At 39.5% G+C, this 14,989-nt stretch overlaps 1 protein-coding gene across 2 annotated transcripts in view; it reads left to right on the top strand.

Moving 5' to 3' along the window:
* The window catches only part of URM1 (ubiquitin related modifier 1), a 341,964-nt gene that overhangs the window by 305,596 nt on the left and 21,379 nt on the right, over positions 1-14,989 (top strand). For both annotated transcript variants that reach the window (XM_044057802.1, XM_044057801.1), the window contains exon 4: positions 12,388-12,436. In XM_044057802.1, the coding sequence (XP_043913737.1) occupies positions 12,388-12,436 (49 nt within the window). The remainder of the gene's footprint in view (positions 1-12,387; positions 12,437-14,989) is intronic.

Here is a 14,989-nt window from a genome sequence, read left to right as displayed (position 1 = left end):
TGCACCTGTAGCCAGCTTATCTCCACATAAAAGTGGTCAGCAAACAACTTGCAGATGCTTGAAGGAATCTTGGCAAATGTCACTCAGAACAGAACAGTACTGGCCCAGTGCCTTCAGCTGTAGATTTCTTGTATGCTACTGAGAACATTTGAAAATGAAAAAATAACCTAATATCTTTGCAGATGCGAGAAGATTAACATTTTTTTCATGACTTTAATCATTATGTCTTAGTTTCCAAGCCTATTCGATTAAAAATGTGTTCATAGCTTAAGCCAAGGACATTAATATAGGCATCCATCCTTGTAAAAACAAGAGAAATTATGACCTTTGTTCTACATATAATCAGTACACTTTTACAGCCCGCCCCAACCCAGCAGCCCTGATCACAGCATTATATTAACATAAATGTCCTTCTGTTCAGTCTTCTTGTGTAATGTAAAATCTATATTTCTACTAAACTAAAAAAGTATTTGTTTACTTTAATATTGTTAACAACACTGAAAAGACTACTTCCACACATTTAAAATATCCCCGACTGCACACTGTGAAATTTTTATGCAAATATTAAAAAGAACACATTTGTTTTACTTAAATTTACTTTGTGTTTCCCTTTAGTGTCCTTCTAAACATTATAGACATAATGTAGGCTGTATTCTTTACAGTCCACCCCTAATTATAACAAAGTTAGCAAAAGTCCAATCTCTTCTCAACCACTTTTATTTGCAAATCTGTATTTCGCAAATGTAATTGATGCTTTATAATCTCACATTTATTCACTAATTTCAGTGTTGCCAGTCTGCTTCCTGATAATCTCTGTAGTTCATGTCCAAGGTACCCTTGATTCTTCTAGACATTTTTAGTTTTTTTTTTTTTTTTGTGCCTCTTAACATTTTCCTTTGGAACACTGGAAAATATTTCACTGGCATAGTCTCTCTCTAAGCTTTAGTAACAGAAGAATAAAAAGCAGAGTCCACTTCAGCTTGCTAGCTCACTTTTTATTGTATAAATGTTTTTTCCTCCTTAGTCTGTTTTATACAAAAATTGTCTTTGATCTTCCAGGAAAAAAATACTCTGAAGACAACTGGACACAGCAATTTGAATCTCGCACCTGGCTCTCAACAGTCCTTGATTGCTTCTCTTTTGCTTGGTGTACAGTGAATAATCATTTACCACAAACAGTCTGCTGTCTCCGATTTTTAATACTTTTACCTTCTGCCACAGTTTTGTCAGGATTAACATTTTCTGCTGGTATACTGTTATAGGTCTTGACTGCTTTCTCATGGCCATGTTTTGAGTGGACACTCGATGTGCCTCTCATTTAACACAGCTTGCTGTGGGACACCAAGTCCAGTTGCTCATAAAATTAATACAGTGCATTTCTTCCAGTTTCTCTAGTATAGCAGAAACACTCAGGATTTCTTAGCATGGTTTGTCTTCTAACTCTATTCTTGAAACGGCTTTCCATGAGAAGCCTTATATGCAGCCATATTTGTCTTCTTTTCAACCTTTGATTTTTGCAGTTTAGTAGTTCATCTGAATAGCTAGGTAAGGCTTATTCTATTTTTCCAGCCTTTTGTTATTTGAGTTATGATATACTCCTTATATGTTTCATTTATTTTAATCACTTACCTCTTAGTAGATTTGATTTATTTTTCCTCTAAATTACTAGAAGCCATCTCTTGAACCAAAGCTGAAACTTGAACTGCTATTTTTGATGAACAGCTGCAGAATCCTTCCCAGATAGAGTATTGTGTTCACCTTTTCTGGATGATTTTCTTTCAGATTCTTTGCTAGCATCCAGGCAGTGTACTTACTATCCATTAACTGAATACTAGCCCTAAAGGGAAAAAGAAACGGCTTCAATGGCATTCTTTTTTTCCTCAGTTTCTGTTTTTACTTGGAGTGGAGGGAAAATCTGGATAACCTCTTATCCCACACATCAGTGTTTAAGTCAAATGTGTATAGAAAAAAAAACATTTTGTAATTCTTATTTACACTTTAGTAGCTGCTGCCCCCTTTCACAAAAGTAAGTTTTAGTTAAAGGATAAGTCATTAGGGTGACATCTCAGTATGATGAGCTGTGGGATGAATTGGTTAAGCTGAAAGAAATGTTTGTTGTTAGAGGTTATTCAGTTAATAGTTTGATTCATAGGTTCATAGGTAGGTACTAGGCTGTCGGCCCAAGGGCCTACGTAAGCCTAGCCAACAAGGTTCCCTGGCTTACGCCACCCAAGAAAGTTATTTTCCTGTGCCACTGTCGAGCAGAGGCACAGAAGTGATCCCTGTGGTGTATTTCCCATTTCCCATCCACTCATCAAGATTTTTCTTGAAGAGTGCTAATGAAGAACTTTGCTTGACATAGATGGGTAGCCTGTTCCAGAGTATGGGAAGTCTCTGGGACAGAAATCTATCCATCCAGCATGTCCTGTTTATTGTGGTGACAAGGTTTAGGTCCCTAGAGCGTGTAGCTCGGAGGGATTGGGATTTCTTTAGGTGTAGCATGTCCAACAGCTCTGGGTTTGACATAGCTTTATATGTTAGGCAGAGATCACCTTGGAGTAGGTGATATGCTACGGAGTAAAGCTGGAGTTTTTTGAGGTGGTCAGTGTAGGGCATTTGTTTGAGGCCAGTAATCCTCTTTGTGAGGTACTTCTGTGGCCTTTCCAGCTGCTGCAGATGTCTTGTGAGGTACATTCCAAAAGGGGAGTTGTACTCTATAATGGGTCTAATGAGTGTTGAGTAGATTGGAACAATGACCTCTTTTTTTTCCTGGATGAGAACCCTTTTATGATGAGGTGTGCCACATAGAAGGACTTCCTGACTACTGTGGCGATGTGACTATCAAAGGAGAGACTACTGTCCACCTGGGTCCCAAGGTCTCTTATCACACATTCGGTGTTAAGTAGATTGCTGCCTATGTGGTAGTTCATGAGTACAGAGTCTTTACCAAAGGGGATGACACTGCACTTTTTGGCATTGAGCTTGAGGCCATGGCTCTGATACCAGGCATCAGTCTCAGCGAGGCCCTTCTGTAGGATGTCCACATCATTTGGGGACTTGACTATGGCTCCTAGTTTGCAGTCATCTGCGAACTTCATTAGCCAGAGGCCTTCTGTGTTAGCCTGTACATCAGAGAAGTAGATACCAAACAGGAGAGGTCCCAGGACAGAACCCTGTGGTACTCCACTTGTCGCTGCTTTGAGGTCATATTTGGAGTCTGCAACTTTTACAATGTGGGTTCTGTCAGTGAGCCAGTTGGCAACCCATCTTGTGATGTAGGGATTTATACCTAGTTTAGTGAGTTTAGCTATAATTCCAGAATGGGGGATGATGTCGAAAGCCTTGGCGAGGTCAAGATAGCCTGTGTGAACCACCTTACCCTCATCTACGGCTTTGGTGACTGCCTCAAAGAAGTTGATCAGGTTCAGGAGGCATGATCTGCCTTTCACAAACCCGAACTGGGTGGGATCCAGACTTTGGAGGTTACCAATGTCTTTGTTTATGAGTTACATGATGATATGTTCCATGGCCTTGCAGACCAGGCTCGTCAGGCTAATAGGTCGATAGTTCCCGGGATCAGTGGTGGCTCCCCCTTTGTGGAGTGGGATAACTGTTGCTGTGCGCCATTCAGTGGGCACAAAGCCTGATGCGAGGCTATTATTGAACATGGTGCTTAAGTGTGGAGCCAGTTTGTTCTGAAGTTCGTGTAAAACGCAGCCTGGGATGTTGTCAAGTCCCATGGATGGTGTGTTTTTGGCTTTAGAGTGCAGCTTTTACCTGTGTAGTTGTGATTACAGGGACTCTGCATTTTTCCTGTATAGATATGGGCCCTTTAGGGGGTGGGGGTGGGGGGTAAAGTTAGCACTGAACCTATCTGCCAGGATGTTGGCAATATCAGTTGGTTCTGTAATTTTCGTGCCTTTGTGCTGTAACTCAGAGCAGATCTGGGTGTTGCCATTGAGATTCTTGACATAGCTATAGAATGCTTTTTGGTTGTCCGTAGAATTAGTGGTGATTTTGTTTTCGTAGCTAGCTTTGGAGGATCTTATAAGGGATCTCTCAGCCTCTTACTGAGGTTGACCAGGGAGCTCCTCCACTCATGGAATTTTACTCTCTTTTGCAACAGTTTCTTCCTTCTGTTCTACAGTTTGTTTATGGCAGGAGACCACCAGATTGGCTTCCATTTGTTGGAGGGGTAGCGTCTTGGTTCTTTTTGGGATAGCACGATCCATGCACTTGTGTAAGTGCTTATAGAGTGCATTTGTGTAGGATTCAGCAGTCGTAACTGTATTTTCCATCTGCATGGGTGTCATGAAGTTCACCACTTCTGTCTTAAGAAGCATGAAGTTGGCTTTGGAGAAATTTTTTACCATGGTTTCCTTAATGAGGGGTGGGGGCGGGATGTGGATATCAAGGGTGATTAGCTTATGGTCTGATCGGACCAACGAGGAGTTGACTTCAGGTGTGGAACACCGGTCACTCATGTTGGTAATGACTAGGTCTAAGATATTGTTGCCCCTGGTGGGGGTGTGGATAAGTTGATCCAGGGCATTGGGGTTTATGAATTCCAGAAAGGGTTGAGCTAAGGAGTTGGTACACGAGTAGTTTTCCCAGTTAATGGTGGGGTAGTTGAAGTCGCCCATTATTAGGGTGTTTGGTTGAACCCTAATATTTTCCAGTACATCAAGAAAAGAGGAGTGGGAATCCTGGGGCATGGTGGGGGATCTGTAGCAAGCTACAATTTGGATTGCAGTTTTGCCCAGAGGTAGTTGCACTTGGATAACCTCGGATGCATTATGCTGAGCAACTAGCCTGGAGGTGTGGATATCCTTAATGAATATGGACACACCTCCACCTTTGGTGTTTCGGTCTAGGTTACATGGCCGAAAAGTGTGGTATGAGTTATAGCCTGGTAGTGCAGGGGTGCTCTCTGGAGCCTTGAACCAGGTCTCAGTCACTGCACAGATATCAGTGTTCTCCATTTTAAGGAGTGCCTCGAGTGAGTGCATTTTGAGATTTAGACTTCTAGCATTGAGTAGCATTACCCTTCGTTTTTGCTTGCCTCTTCCTATTACGGTGGTGAATTTGTTATTTGAAGCTTGCCTAAAAAAGGCACTATAGGGGCAGCAAGAGCCTTAGCCAGTATCCGGAATCCCTGGGGCGACAAGTGCAGGCCATCTGTGGCAAAGCATCGTGGTCTGTCGACTTTGTCATCCCAAGCAGATACTGGATCCCCTTAGAATGACACCAGAAGCTTAGCCAATTGTTGAAGTCAATCATTTTGTCCTTGTACTGTGGTATCATTCTGGGCAATGGCAGAATGCTACTCAGGGCTAGGGTCATACCTGCCTGGGCTACAAGATCAGAGAGCTTTTCCATGTCTCTTTTCATGTAGTCCAGGTAGGTACGTCTCAGGTCATTCACACCAACATGGACAATTTCAGAGTCATATTTGTACTTGTTGAGGAGTGACCTGAGTGCGTGGGTTATGTGGCGGATCCTAGCACCCGACAGGCAGCTGACAGTAACCTTCTCCTTGTGTAGCCTGGTGAGTGGGACATCAGTGTGCCTGACTATAGAGTCGCCTATGACTAGTGTGTTGGGTACGTTGTTTTGTCTTATTGGCTGTGGTTGAGTGGCACACTGAGTCTGTGGGCTATGTGTCATTTGGGTTGTGTTGGGGGATGGAGGTTGCTTGCGTTTCTGCTTTGGAGGTCTCTGTTGCTTTGACAGATTATTATTGAGAGCCTCCGCAAATGTTTTTGTGTTACTATGTGTGGATTTTGGTGGTGTAGATTTAGTGAGACTATGTGACGAGTGTGGTGTGGTGCAAATGTTTACCTTCTCCTCATGACTGTCAAGTTCAGTCTTGGTTGGATAGAGCTTTAGCTCTAGTTTGGTTAGATAAGTGCATTTCTCACAGGTTGTAGTGTTGGGTGGTAGGAGGAGAGGGTTGTCTGTGTACATGAGGCAATTTCTACATTGCCTCAAGATGCCCAGATTCATCAGATAGACAGGAGAGAACACTGGGAGCTTGACCCTTGGACATGCCTGAATAAAAAACTATTTTCCTCTAGGTAAGTGAGGAAATTGAGTACAAGAGCTGTTTTCCTCTAAGCAAGTGAGAAAAGTAAGTACAAAAACGGTTTTCCTCTAGGTAATGAGGAAGATTGAGTGCTATAGTAATTAGTAGCTTATTTAGTGCTTACAAGTTCTGAACAAGTGTTGAGCATGAATAAGCAAATTTAAGTGCTAAAACTAAGAATCTGTATCTGCACTAGATGAGTTACAGGACAGAAACAAGTGCAAATGCAGGCTTTCAAATCAGAAAGTTGAGAGAGATGGAAGAGATTGCCCAAACGGCCAATAACTATAATTTCTGGGCCAGAACCACTCCTTATGTGGTAGACAGGTTACCTAGTGCTTACCACTCACAGTGATAAGCTAGAAGGCTTCCCTCCAACACAGAAAGGCTTGGGGGGCTCAGAAGCTTACATACAGTCCTGGATACAGCAAATCTGTATCTGGAACACTAGTTACAGGAAAGGTAGGAAACAGGCTTACAATTTTTTTTTTTTGTACTGATTTAAAAAATTTATACTTAGGAATATTTGAAAAAATAGTATCAGCCCCAGAGGGGGGATTGGAAAGAATGGCTTAATACTAGAGAATTAATCTGGCAGTTAAGGTTAGATGCCTGTTTTTTTTAATGACGTTTTCAGTGAATGGGGGGGGGGGGCAAATATAAACCCCTGTTAGGAACTGGCTTGGTCAAACCACAAATAGAGGAAAGAGGGGCAAAATATGAAAAAGCTCTTCTAGTACAGTATAACCAGTTCCCTAAGGAGATTTGGGAAATTTAGAAAAACTGGAGTATTTTTAAAGTAAGTCCAGATGTATATAAAATGGTGGGGGATGAACCTATTTTTTATAATGAAGACAGCACCCAATTTCAAACGATTGTTAAAAAGTAAGAGGTTTGAGATTTCATCAATGGATAAGGGAACCACCCCTTGTGGATGCTGGACACAATGCCCTTTTATTGCAAAAGTTTAAACCCTGGTACTTGATAACATCTTAAAAACTAAAATTATATTCCAGAAAGGAAGTTGCGCTACTCTTAACAGTTGTTTATTTGGCAAAGTGCAATGGATGTACAGCATTTTATGTTGGCAAAACAGTGTGTACTTCTAAAACGCCCATTTATGAACATCTTTACGATATTCCCAACCAAAAAGAAAACAGTGCTTTGTATAAACGCTCTACAGTTTGTAGTGATTTTAAAAATTTATACTTAGGAATATTTGAAAAAAAATAGTATCAGCCCCAGAGGGGGGATTGGAAAGAATGGCTTAATATGAGAGAATTAATCTGGCAATTAAGGTTAGATCTCTGTTTTTTTTGTTTTTTTTTACCATGGTTGAACAAACATGTTTCTGTTGCACCTGTTTTGGATATAACGGCTAATAAATTATAAATAATGCATTTTATGTAGTAAACCTACAGATGTGTGTGTTGTGTTATTTTTTTGTGGGGTGAATACTCTAAAATATCTTGTTCTTAAGACTTTGGTTATTTTATCATTATACAGAATGGACTTGTAAAATAATATTTTTGTAGCTGTAAGAATTCACTTGGTGGTGTAATCAGTTATTTATCGATTTAACCAATGGAATCCTTTTGAAAATGGTAAAAAAATTTTTTTTTTTTAATTATTTTGGTATTCTAAGTCTCCTTAGCGGGACGAAAGAGCTCAATATTTTAATTAATTATTTGTTTTTAACCATTCTGGGCCCTCAGTGGCGTTATTTTCATTTGTTCTTTTTGTTCTTGTAAGGCTGTACCATTTTCTACAAACTTTCATAACAGACCTAATGATCCTACAACATAATAATTAGGTTTTTCCTGTCACTGAACAGTTATAAGTAACATGAAAAAAATGTTTATTGCCTTACAAGGTTAGTAGCTGTTTTTTGATAGCTGATGTACTGTGCTGGACTACAGTGCTTATGAAACTTGCTAGGAATATAGGTAGCAGAATAAATGCATTTTTATTTGCTAAGTTGCTTTTACTATGATTTATCACGTTAAGCATATAACAGCTTTTCCTCATAGCCAACTTTATGAGCACATATTATAGTAGTTAGGAAGAAACTCTTCGTTGTGTTGTAGGAACAGTAGCTTGTTTTTGATAATTATTGTATGGTGCTAGGCTAATGTGCTCATAAAACCCACTGGGGTGTGAGTAATGGAATACATGGATTGTTTGTTTGCTAAGTTGATTCTAGTATGACTTCATATTAAGCTTATAGATTATTTCCTCATAATGTACCTAATGGTCATACAGTAGAATTATTTTTTTTCTTTTCTCTTAGTTGTTAATGGCAGGAAAATACTACTAATTGTGTTACTGGATTACTAGTTTGATGCTGATGATTGTGTGTGTACTTAGGAAAACTTACTGACTCATTTGTGGTTGTGATACCAGCACAGTTGGAGTTACTGAAACAGAAATCTTATGTTTTAGTTGTTAGGGTAGTGATAGCGAACCTTTTGAGTTTGGTGTGTCAAAAATTTGGAAAATGCCAAACTTGACTCTGCCCCCCCCCCCAAACAAAAATAAAGAAAATAAATAAATAAAACAGCATAGCTCCCAGTACATCAGGAAAACTTTTGAACAGAATCAGGGAGAAATCTAGAAATAAGAGACATGGACAGTTTTAAACTACTAGTACTATTAATTCAAAACACTGACAGAAAAAAAATGAACGTGATTTAATATACATTTTCTGAAGTAAAATAAGTCTATAAATCTAATTATTGTCATTATTAAGTGTAAAAAGTCACCAGTTTAAGGAGAGATTAAGAGGGACAGTTGAGAGGAATGTAAACAGCAGCACACACCACACACTTAGAAATGCAAACTACTTGCCCTTTGCAGAAGTGTAACCACGAAGAGAAAACAATGTCAGCACTGCCCTTTGCAGACTGTTGAGAAAGTATACTGAGTCTTTGAGGTTAATAACTTCCTTACCTCTGCAACAGTGTTGTTGAACTGGCTCTTGGCACAAAATAATTCAATGCAATTCACCTGAGGAATGAATGAAAAAGCTGCGTCTTTGGTAACTCGGGTATTGGTGACCGCTGGTGTGCCACCCAAAACGTCATGGTGTGTCACCTTTGACACTCGTGTCATAGGTTCGCCATCACTGTGTTAGGGTGATGAAAATTAAATGAAAGGCAGAGATAGCAATGTGCTTATGAGTGGGAAAAGGCAATAACATATTATTTATTTGCTTTGCTGTAACACGATTCTGAACTTACTTTTTTCCCCATAAGAACGTAAAATCTTCACAAACTAGGTACAAATTCTGCACCATAATAATTAGGTCTTCCCTGTCATTTAAACATTGTCCAGCAGGAAAATGATTGTCTGTGGGACCTGGGTATTCAAGCTCCTATGCAGAGGAGGAAAAATGTCCACAAATAAAATAACCTAGGGAAGCCAAGAACAAATGGATGACCAGGTAGGCTGCCTTAATAAAGGTACAGTGGGATGTCAGTGAAGAAGCTGGGCTACCGGTAAAGCCTTGAGAAAGGCTGTGCGTACCTGAGCACTTGTGGTTGAAGGCTGAGTAAAGCCTTTAGAAAGGTTTCGTATACAGGTCGTAGTTCTGGCTGGTCAGGTCGCCTGGTGAGAGGAACCGCTAGTGTGGCAGCTAGAAACCAAAGATGAAACACACAGAAAAAACAGGCAAAACAACGTAAATGTGACTCTGCTAAGGAACTCTGCTCGCCGTGGTGGCAAAAAATCAATGTAGTTGAAGTTCAGCTTCTAGAAGGTCGTACTTTATTGAAGCAAAAAGTACCAGAAGTACAATCACCATCGAAGCTAGTTCCTTAATGGAAAGAGTGATCCTGAGGATTTCCTTTTATAAGAGTACCTGGGGGTGTGTCAGTGGGAGCCAATCAAGTGTGGGTGAAAAAACCTTTATTGTGATTGGGCATGACAACTTGACATCACACCTTTCAATATGATAGGTTAGATGCCCTGAGCCAGCTCATACGTGATTAGTAAAATCACTCTAAACCTACAATAGTGAAGTTCTGAGATTAGCTAAAATTAGCTAAAAAAATGTAGTTAACTAAAAATAGTCTTGCTGGAAAAAAATTAGCCCTTCCTGGTAAAATACATTGTTAGGCTACACTTTTCGAAATCTTCGTCAGGATGGTGGACGACCTAAAAGAGCATAAGCAGCAAAGCCGAGCATACTAGAGAAATAGCAACAACATGTATGTAAAATAAGAAACAGGCTAGAAAACCAAAAAAATAATAAGACCAAAAAATAAGAACCAGGCTAGATATCCAAAAAATAAGATACAGAAACTAAAAAGAGAAACAAAATAGTGAAAAATTCTTAAATAATGGATATCAATAGAAACTAATGTATTATGATATGGAACTGAATGAGGGCTGTTAATTAAAAAAACAATCTTAAAAAGGCACTGATATGTAACCTGAAAAGCTAGAAAGACACGAAAAAAACAGTAATACTGAACCATTGTGGAAAACATGAAGGACATGAAAGACAAAAAAATATATATAAATGAACCATTGACCAAAAACAAATGAGTCCGAATTTGCCAGGGGAAATATCAGACCATGGGCTGGAGGTAGACTGTTGAGCTCAATCAGTGCCTTTTTAAGATTGTTTTTTTTAATTAACAGCCCTCATTCAGTTCCATATCTTAATACATTAGTTTCTATTGATATCCATTATTTAAGAATTTTTCACTATTTTGTTTCTCTTTTTAGTTTCTGTATCTTATTTTTTGGTCTTATTATTTTTTTGGTTTTCTAGCCTGTTTCTTATTTTACATACCTGTTGTTGCTATTTCTCTAGTATGCTCGGCTTTGCTTATTATGCTCTTTTAGGTCGTCCACCATCCTGACGAAGATTTCGAAAAGTGTAGCCTAACAATGTATTTTACCAGCAAGGGTCGATTTTTTTCCAGCAAAACTATTTTTAGTTAACTACATTTATTTTAGCTAATCTCAGAACTTCACTGTTGTAGGTTTAGAGTGATTCTACTAACCACGTATGAGCTGGCTCAGGGTATCTAACCTATCAGATTGTAAGGTGTGATGTCAAGTTGTCATGCCCAATCACAATAAAGGTTTTTTCACCCACACTTGATTGGCTCCCACTGACACACCCCCAGGCACTCTTATAAAAGGAAATCCTCAGGATCACTCTTTCCATTAAGGAACTACGCGTCGATGGTGATTATACTTCTGGTACTTTCTACTTCAATAAAGTACGACCTTCTAGAATCTGAACTTCGACTACGTTGATTTTTTGCCACCACGGCGAGCAGAGCTCCTTAGCCGAGCCACCTTTACGTTGTTTTGCCTGTTTTTTCTGTGTGTTTCATCTTTGATTTCTAGCTGCCACACTAGTGGTTCCTCTCACCAGGCGACCTGACCAGCCAGAACTACGACCTGTATACGAAGCCTTTCTAAAGGCTTTACTCAGGCTTTACTCCGCCTTCAACCACAAACGCTCAGGTACGCACAGCCTTTCTCAAGGCTTTACCGGTAGCCCAGCTTCTTCACTGACATCCCACTGTACCTTTATTAAGGCAGTCTACCTGGTCATCCATTTGTTCTTGGCTTCCCTAGGGTGTCATTTAAACACTGAAAATGTCTGTGAAAAAGTAATTATTGTGCCGTAAGGGTTAGCAGCCATTATGAATATTATTGTACTTATTAAATGTATGATATTGAGAGCTGAACCATGGCAAAATAAATATAAAGATAAATGTAATACAAAATGTTATTTAATAATGCAGTTGTCTAAGAAGAGCTTAACAGATCACATTTTGAACATAGAGCTGGTATTTACTTTATGTAGAAGTTAGTTTAGTTTGCAGTACATCATTTCTTTTTTGTTTTGCCTGCTTAACCACTAGAACTTCCTTTAAATACACGTAAAGGTTAGTTATATAAGGCGCTGTCTCAAATGCTCATTACATTTAAGAATGTGCATTGTCAGGACTGGAACCGCAAGGCTGTTGGTATGATTTGTAAAGGGGTTGGAGCAGTTGGAAAAAGCGGGCACAATTACTGTACTTTGAGGGTAGCTTGTTTATCAGGAGATGGGACAATACAAATGTGGCAATCCTGGATCTATCATGAATTGTTATTTATATCTTTAGTATTTCTGTGCAGATCTGACAGGTTGCTTCACTAATTTGAAAAAATGCAATACATAAGGGAATATTAATACTGTATCATTTTTCATGACTTTATTATATTGCAGCTGTGTGTGAGAATTGTTTTTTACTTCTTTGTAATAATAATGCACCCGTGTCTCTATCTTACAGGAGGCCTGGGATTTTGATTCTTGTCAACGACACCGACTGGGAATTGATGGTCTGTATTTTATTAAAACTTTTTCTCTTTTTGCTATTTTCTGATCTGATGCAAAAAAAAAAAAAAAAAAACTTGGCAGCTCATTTGTTCAACATTGTATTTGTTGTTAAGTGTTTATTAATATGACCAAAACCGTGACGTTAAAAAATCTCTTATTTTTGTTAGTTTATTTTAGTTTTACAATGATTTTTAATGAAATCAGACTTTTTTGAAATAATAAAATGTTTAGCTCATGTTTTTTAATGTAAGTTATAGCAGTTCAGCACAGAGTAGTAAGGCTGTGAGCTGCAAACAAGCCCAGAGTTTGAATCCTACAGCCTCCATCTGCCTAATGTGCGAAGCTCAGCAAGTCACTTGGGCTGTACTCCTGTGGCAGCCCTGGAAAGAGGCCTTTGTCTAGTTGGTTTACCGACTAACAGATGAATAAAGTTAAAGCAAGATAGCAGTAAAACTTGAGTGTGTTCTGTCTGAACACCTATTCACATTTTATTTACATTGTATTGCATTATAGTTTAGCTCTTGGTGTCTGTTCTCTCTGTCTGCATTTTGAGAAGATAATGTTTTCACCAACTCTAGGGCATGAGCTGTGCCTGGGTGCATGGCAGAGAGGGATGGATCCCTGACTTGTAACCCAGGCAACCCTGAATTGATTAGTGGCCTCAGCACTAGAAAAAATGAGTATGGCGAGAGAGGACTGGATGGGTGTGATCTGCTCACCTGTTCCAGGGTGGAAAGGTGGGTTTTGGGTATTCATGGAACACATTGGGATAGAGTAGTTTCTCAAGTGGAAACTGAGGGACTACCTGCCATGCCTCATGGTTGGTGCATGGCATGGGGGTGTTTGCCTCCATTGTGGAAGTGAAGTATAACCTGCTGCATTGGTTAGTCTGCTGCACACCTCCTTCCCATGCTTAGACAATCGTGCACAAGGGTATAAGGCTGCATAAGGAAAAACTCAAACCACCCCAATGGCTACCTTTTAATAATGGTCCCTCTTGGCTAACTCTTGTCCTCTGTAATGATGGAGCAAATTGGTCAGATGTCCAAGAGGTGGCTGATGATTGGCAGGCAGGAATGAGCTACAATTTGTATTAGATATGAGAGAAGTAATATAAAATAAGCGAACTGCTGAGATGGTCAGCTGGTACATGAAATATTTTTTATTTACAGAAGGTGTGCCGAAATTTGGAATAGTTGCAATGCTGAGTTCTTGGTATTAATATGGTCAGCAGATTCAAGTAATGTTTAGACAGTATAAAATGAAGATCAGCTGTATAGATTGTAAAATGAGCACCGAATAAAAAGATGGGATGGGTTATACAGAGACGACAGAGGATTTGGTGAACCCATCTTGTAAATCTTTTAATTGTTTATGTTCCCTGCCACTTTGTAGGTGTTCTGTTAATGCCATAGTGTAGTTGTTTTAATATAGAGCCAAATGTTTCCGCATATAATGACAGATTTTATTTAAGGGTGTTGACAAAAAACTGAATTATTTGTAGTACCTGGCCACTAAAGAGGAACTTTTGTACAGAACAAAAATACTAACAAAATATTGACAGTAATTATGTATTTTTCACCCTAGTGATCTTCCCCTTTTTTGGGGTGATTATTTTGATTGATTTGACCCTTTTAACAATTTCTCTATTTCCCTTCAATAAATTTGCCAACATGTCTGAAAAACAGTCAGGTTTCAAAAAAGTGTGTAGCTGGTGGCTAATACCAGTGAGCATACTAGATGTGTTTACTGCTTGGGAGCTGCACACTTAGAGGAATGGTGCAGCATTATTGAGGCCTTTGGTCACAGGGCCATTATTGAGAGGAGAAACAAATTGGTGTTAAATGGATTTCTCTCTGCCTCAGCAGGAGATGTACCCCTATCTCACCCCTCTGCATCTTCTCCTCTTGCCTCTCCTCTTTCTAAAAAAAAGTGATCATGCCTGGGATGAGAAAGCAAAAGAAAATGAGAGAGAAGATAAAAAACAAAGAAACAGCCTCCAGATTGTTCCTTTTCATCATTTCCAGCTCTGAAGTCAACAAAATTTTCAGATCTGGTCATCACATCAGAAACTGTCCTAACTGGGTTCAGTAGCCTCCTCTGCTGGTATCTTATTTCTTCTTGGGGCTGCTGTTAACTAGACTAAGATCTTCTATTCTCCAGGAGAGATTTTTCCATTGGATTGCTAGGCCTTCCTCCATTGCTTCTTCTTATAGGTTCATAGGTGAGTACTAGGCTATTTACCCAAGGGCATCTGTAAGCCCAGCCAGAATGTGTTGGCTTTCGCCGCCCCCTTAGATTAGTTCCCTGTGCCTCTGTCCAGCAGAGCCACTGCAGTGATCCTCGGGGTAAATTTTCTGTTTCCCATCCACTCGTCAAGGTTTCTCTTGAGTGTTAGTGAGGGGTTCTGCCTAATGTAGATTGGAATCCTGTTCCAAAGCATGGAGAGTCTCTGGGGCAGGAATATATCCCTCCAGCACGTCCTATTTATCATTGTGGTGAGGTTTAGATCACTAGAGCATGTGGCTCTCAGGAATTTTTTTTTTTTTTTTTTT

Source organism: Protopterus annectens, chromosome 16.part0 (genome assembly GCF_019279795.1).
Source record: "Protopterus annectens isolate FY-2018-M chromosome 16.part0, PAN1.0, whole genome shotgun sequence".
NCBI classification, from domain to species: Eukaryota; Metazoa; Chordata; order Ceratodontiformes; family Protopteridae; genus Protopterus; species Protopterus annectens.
The sequence above is the reverse complement of the archived record's forward strand: the minus strand, read 5'-3'. Positions and strand labels throughout refer to the sequence as shown.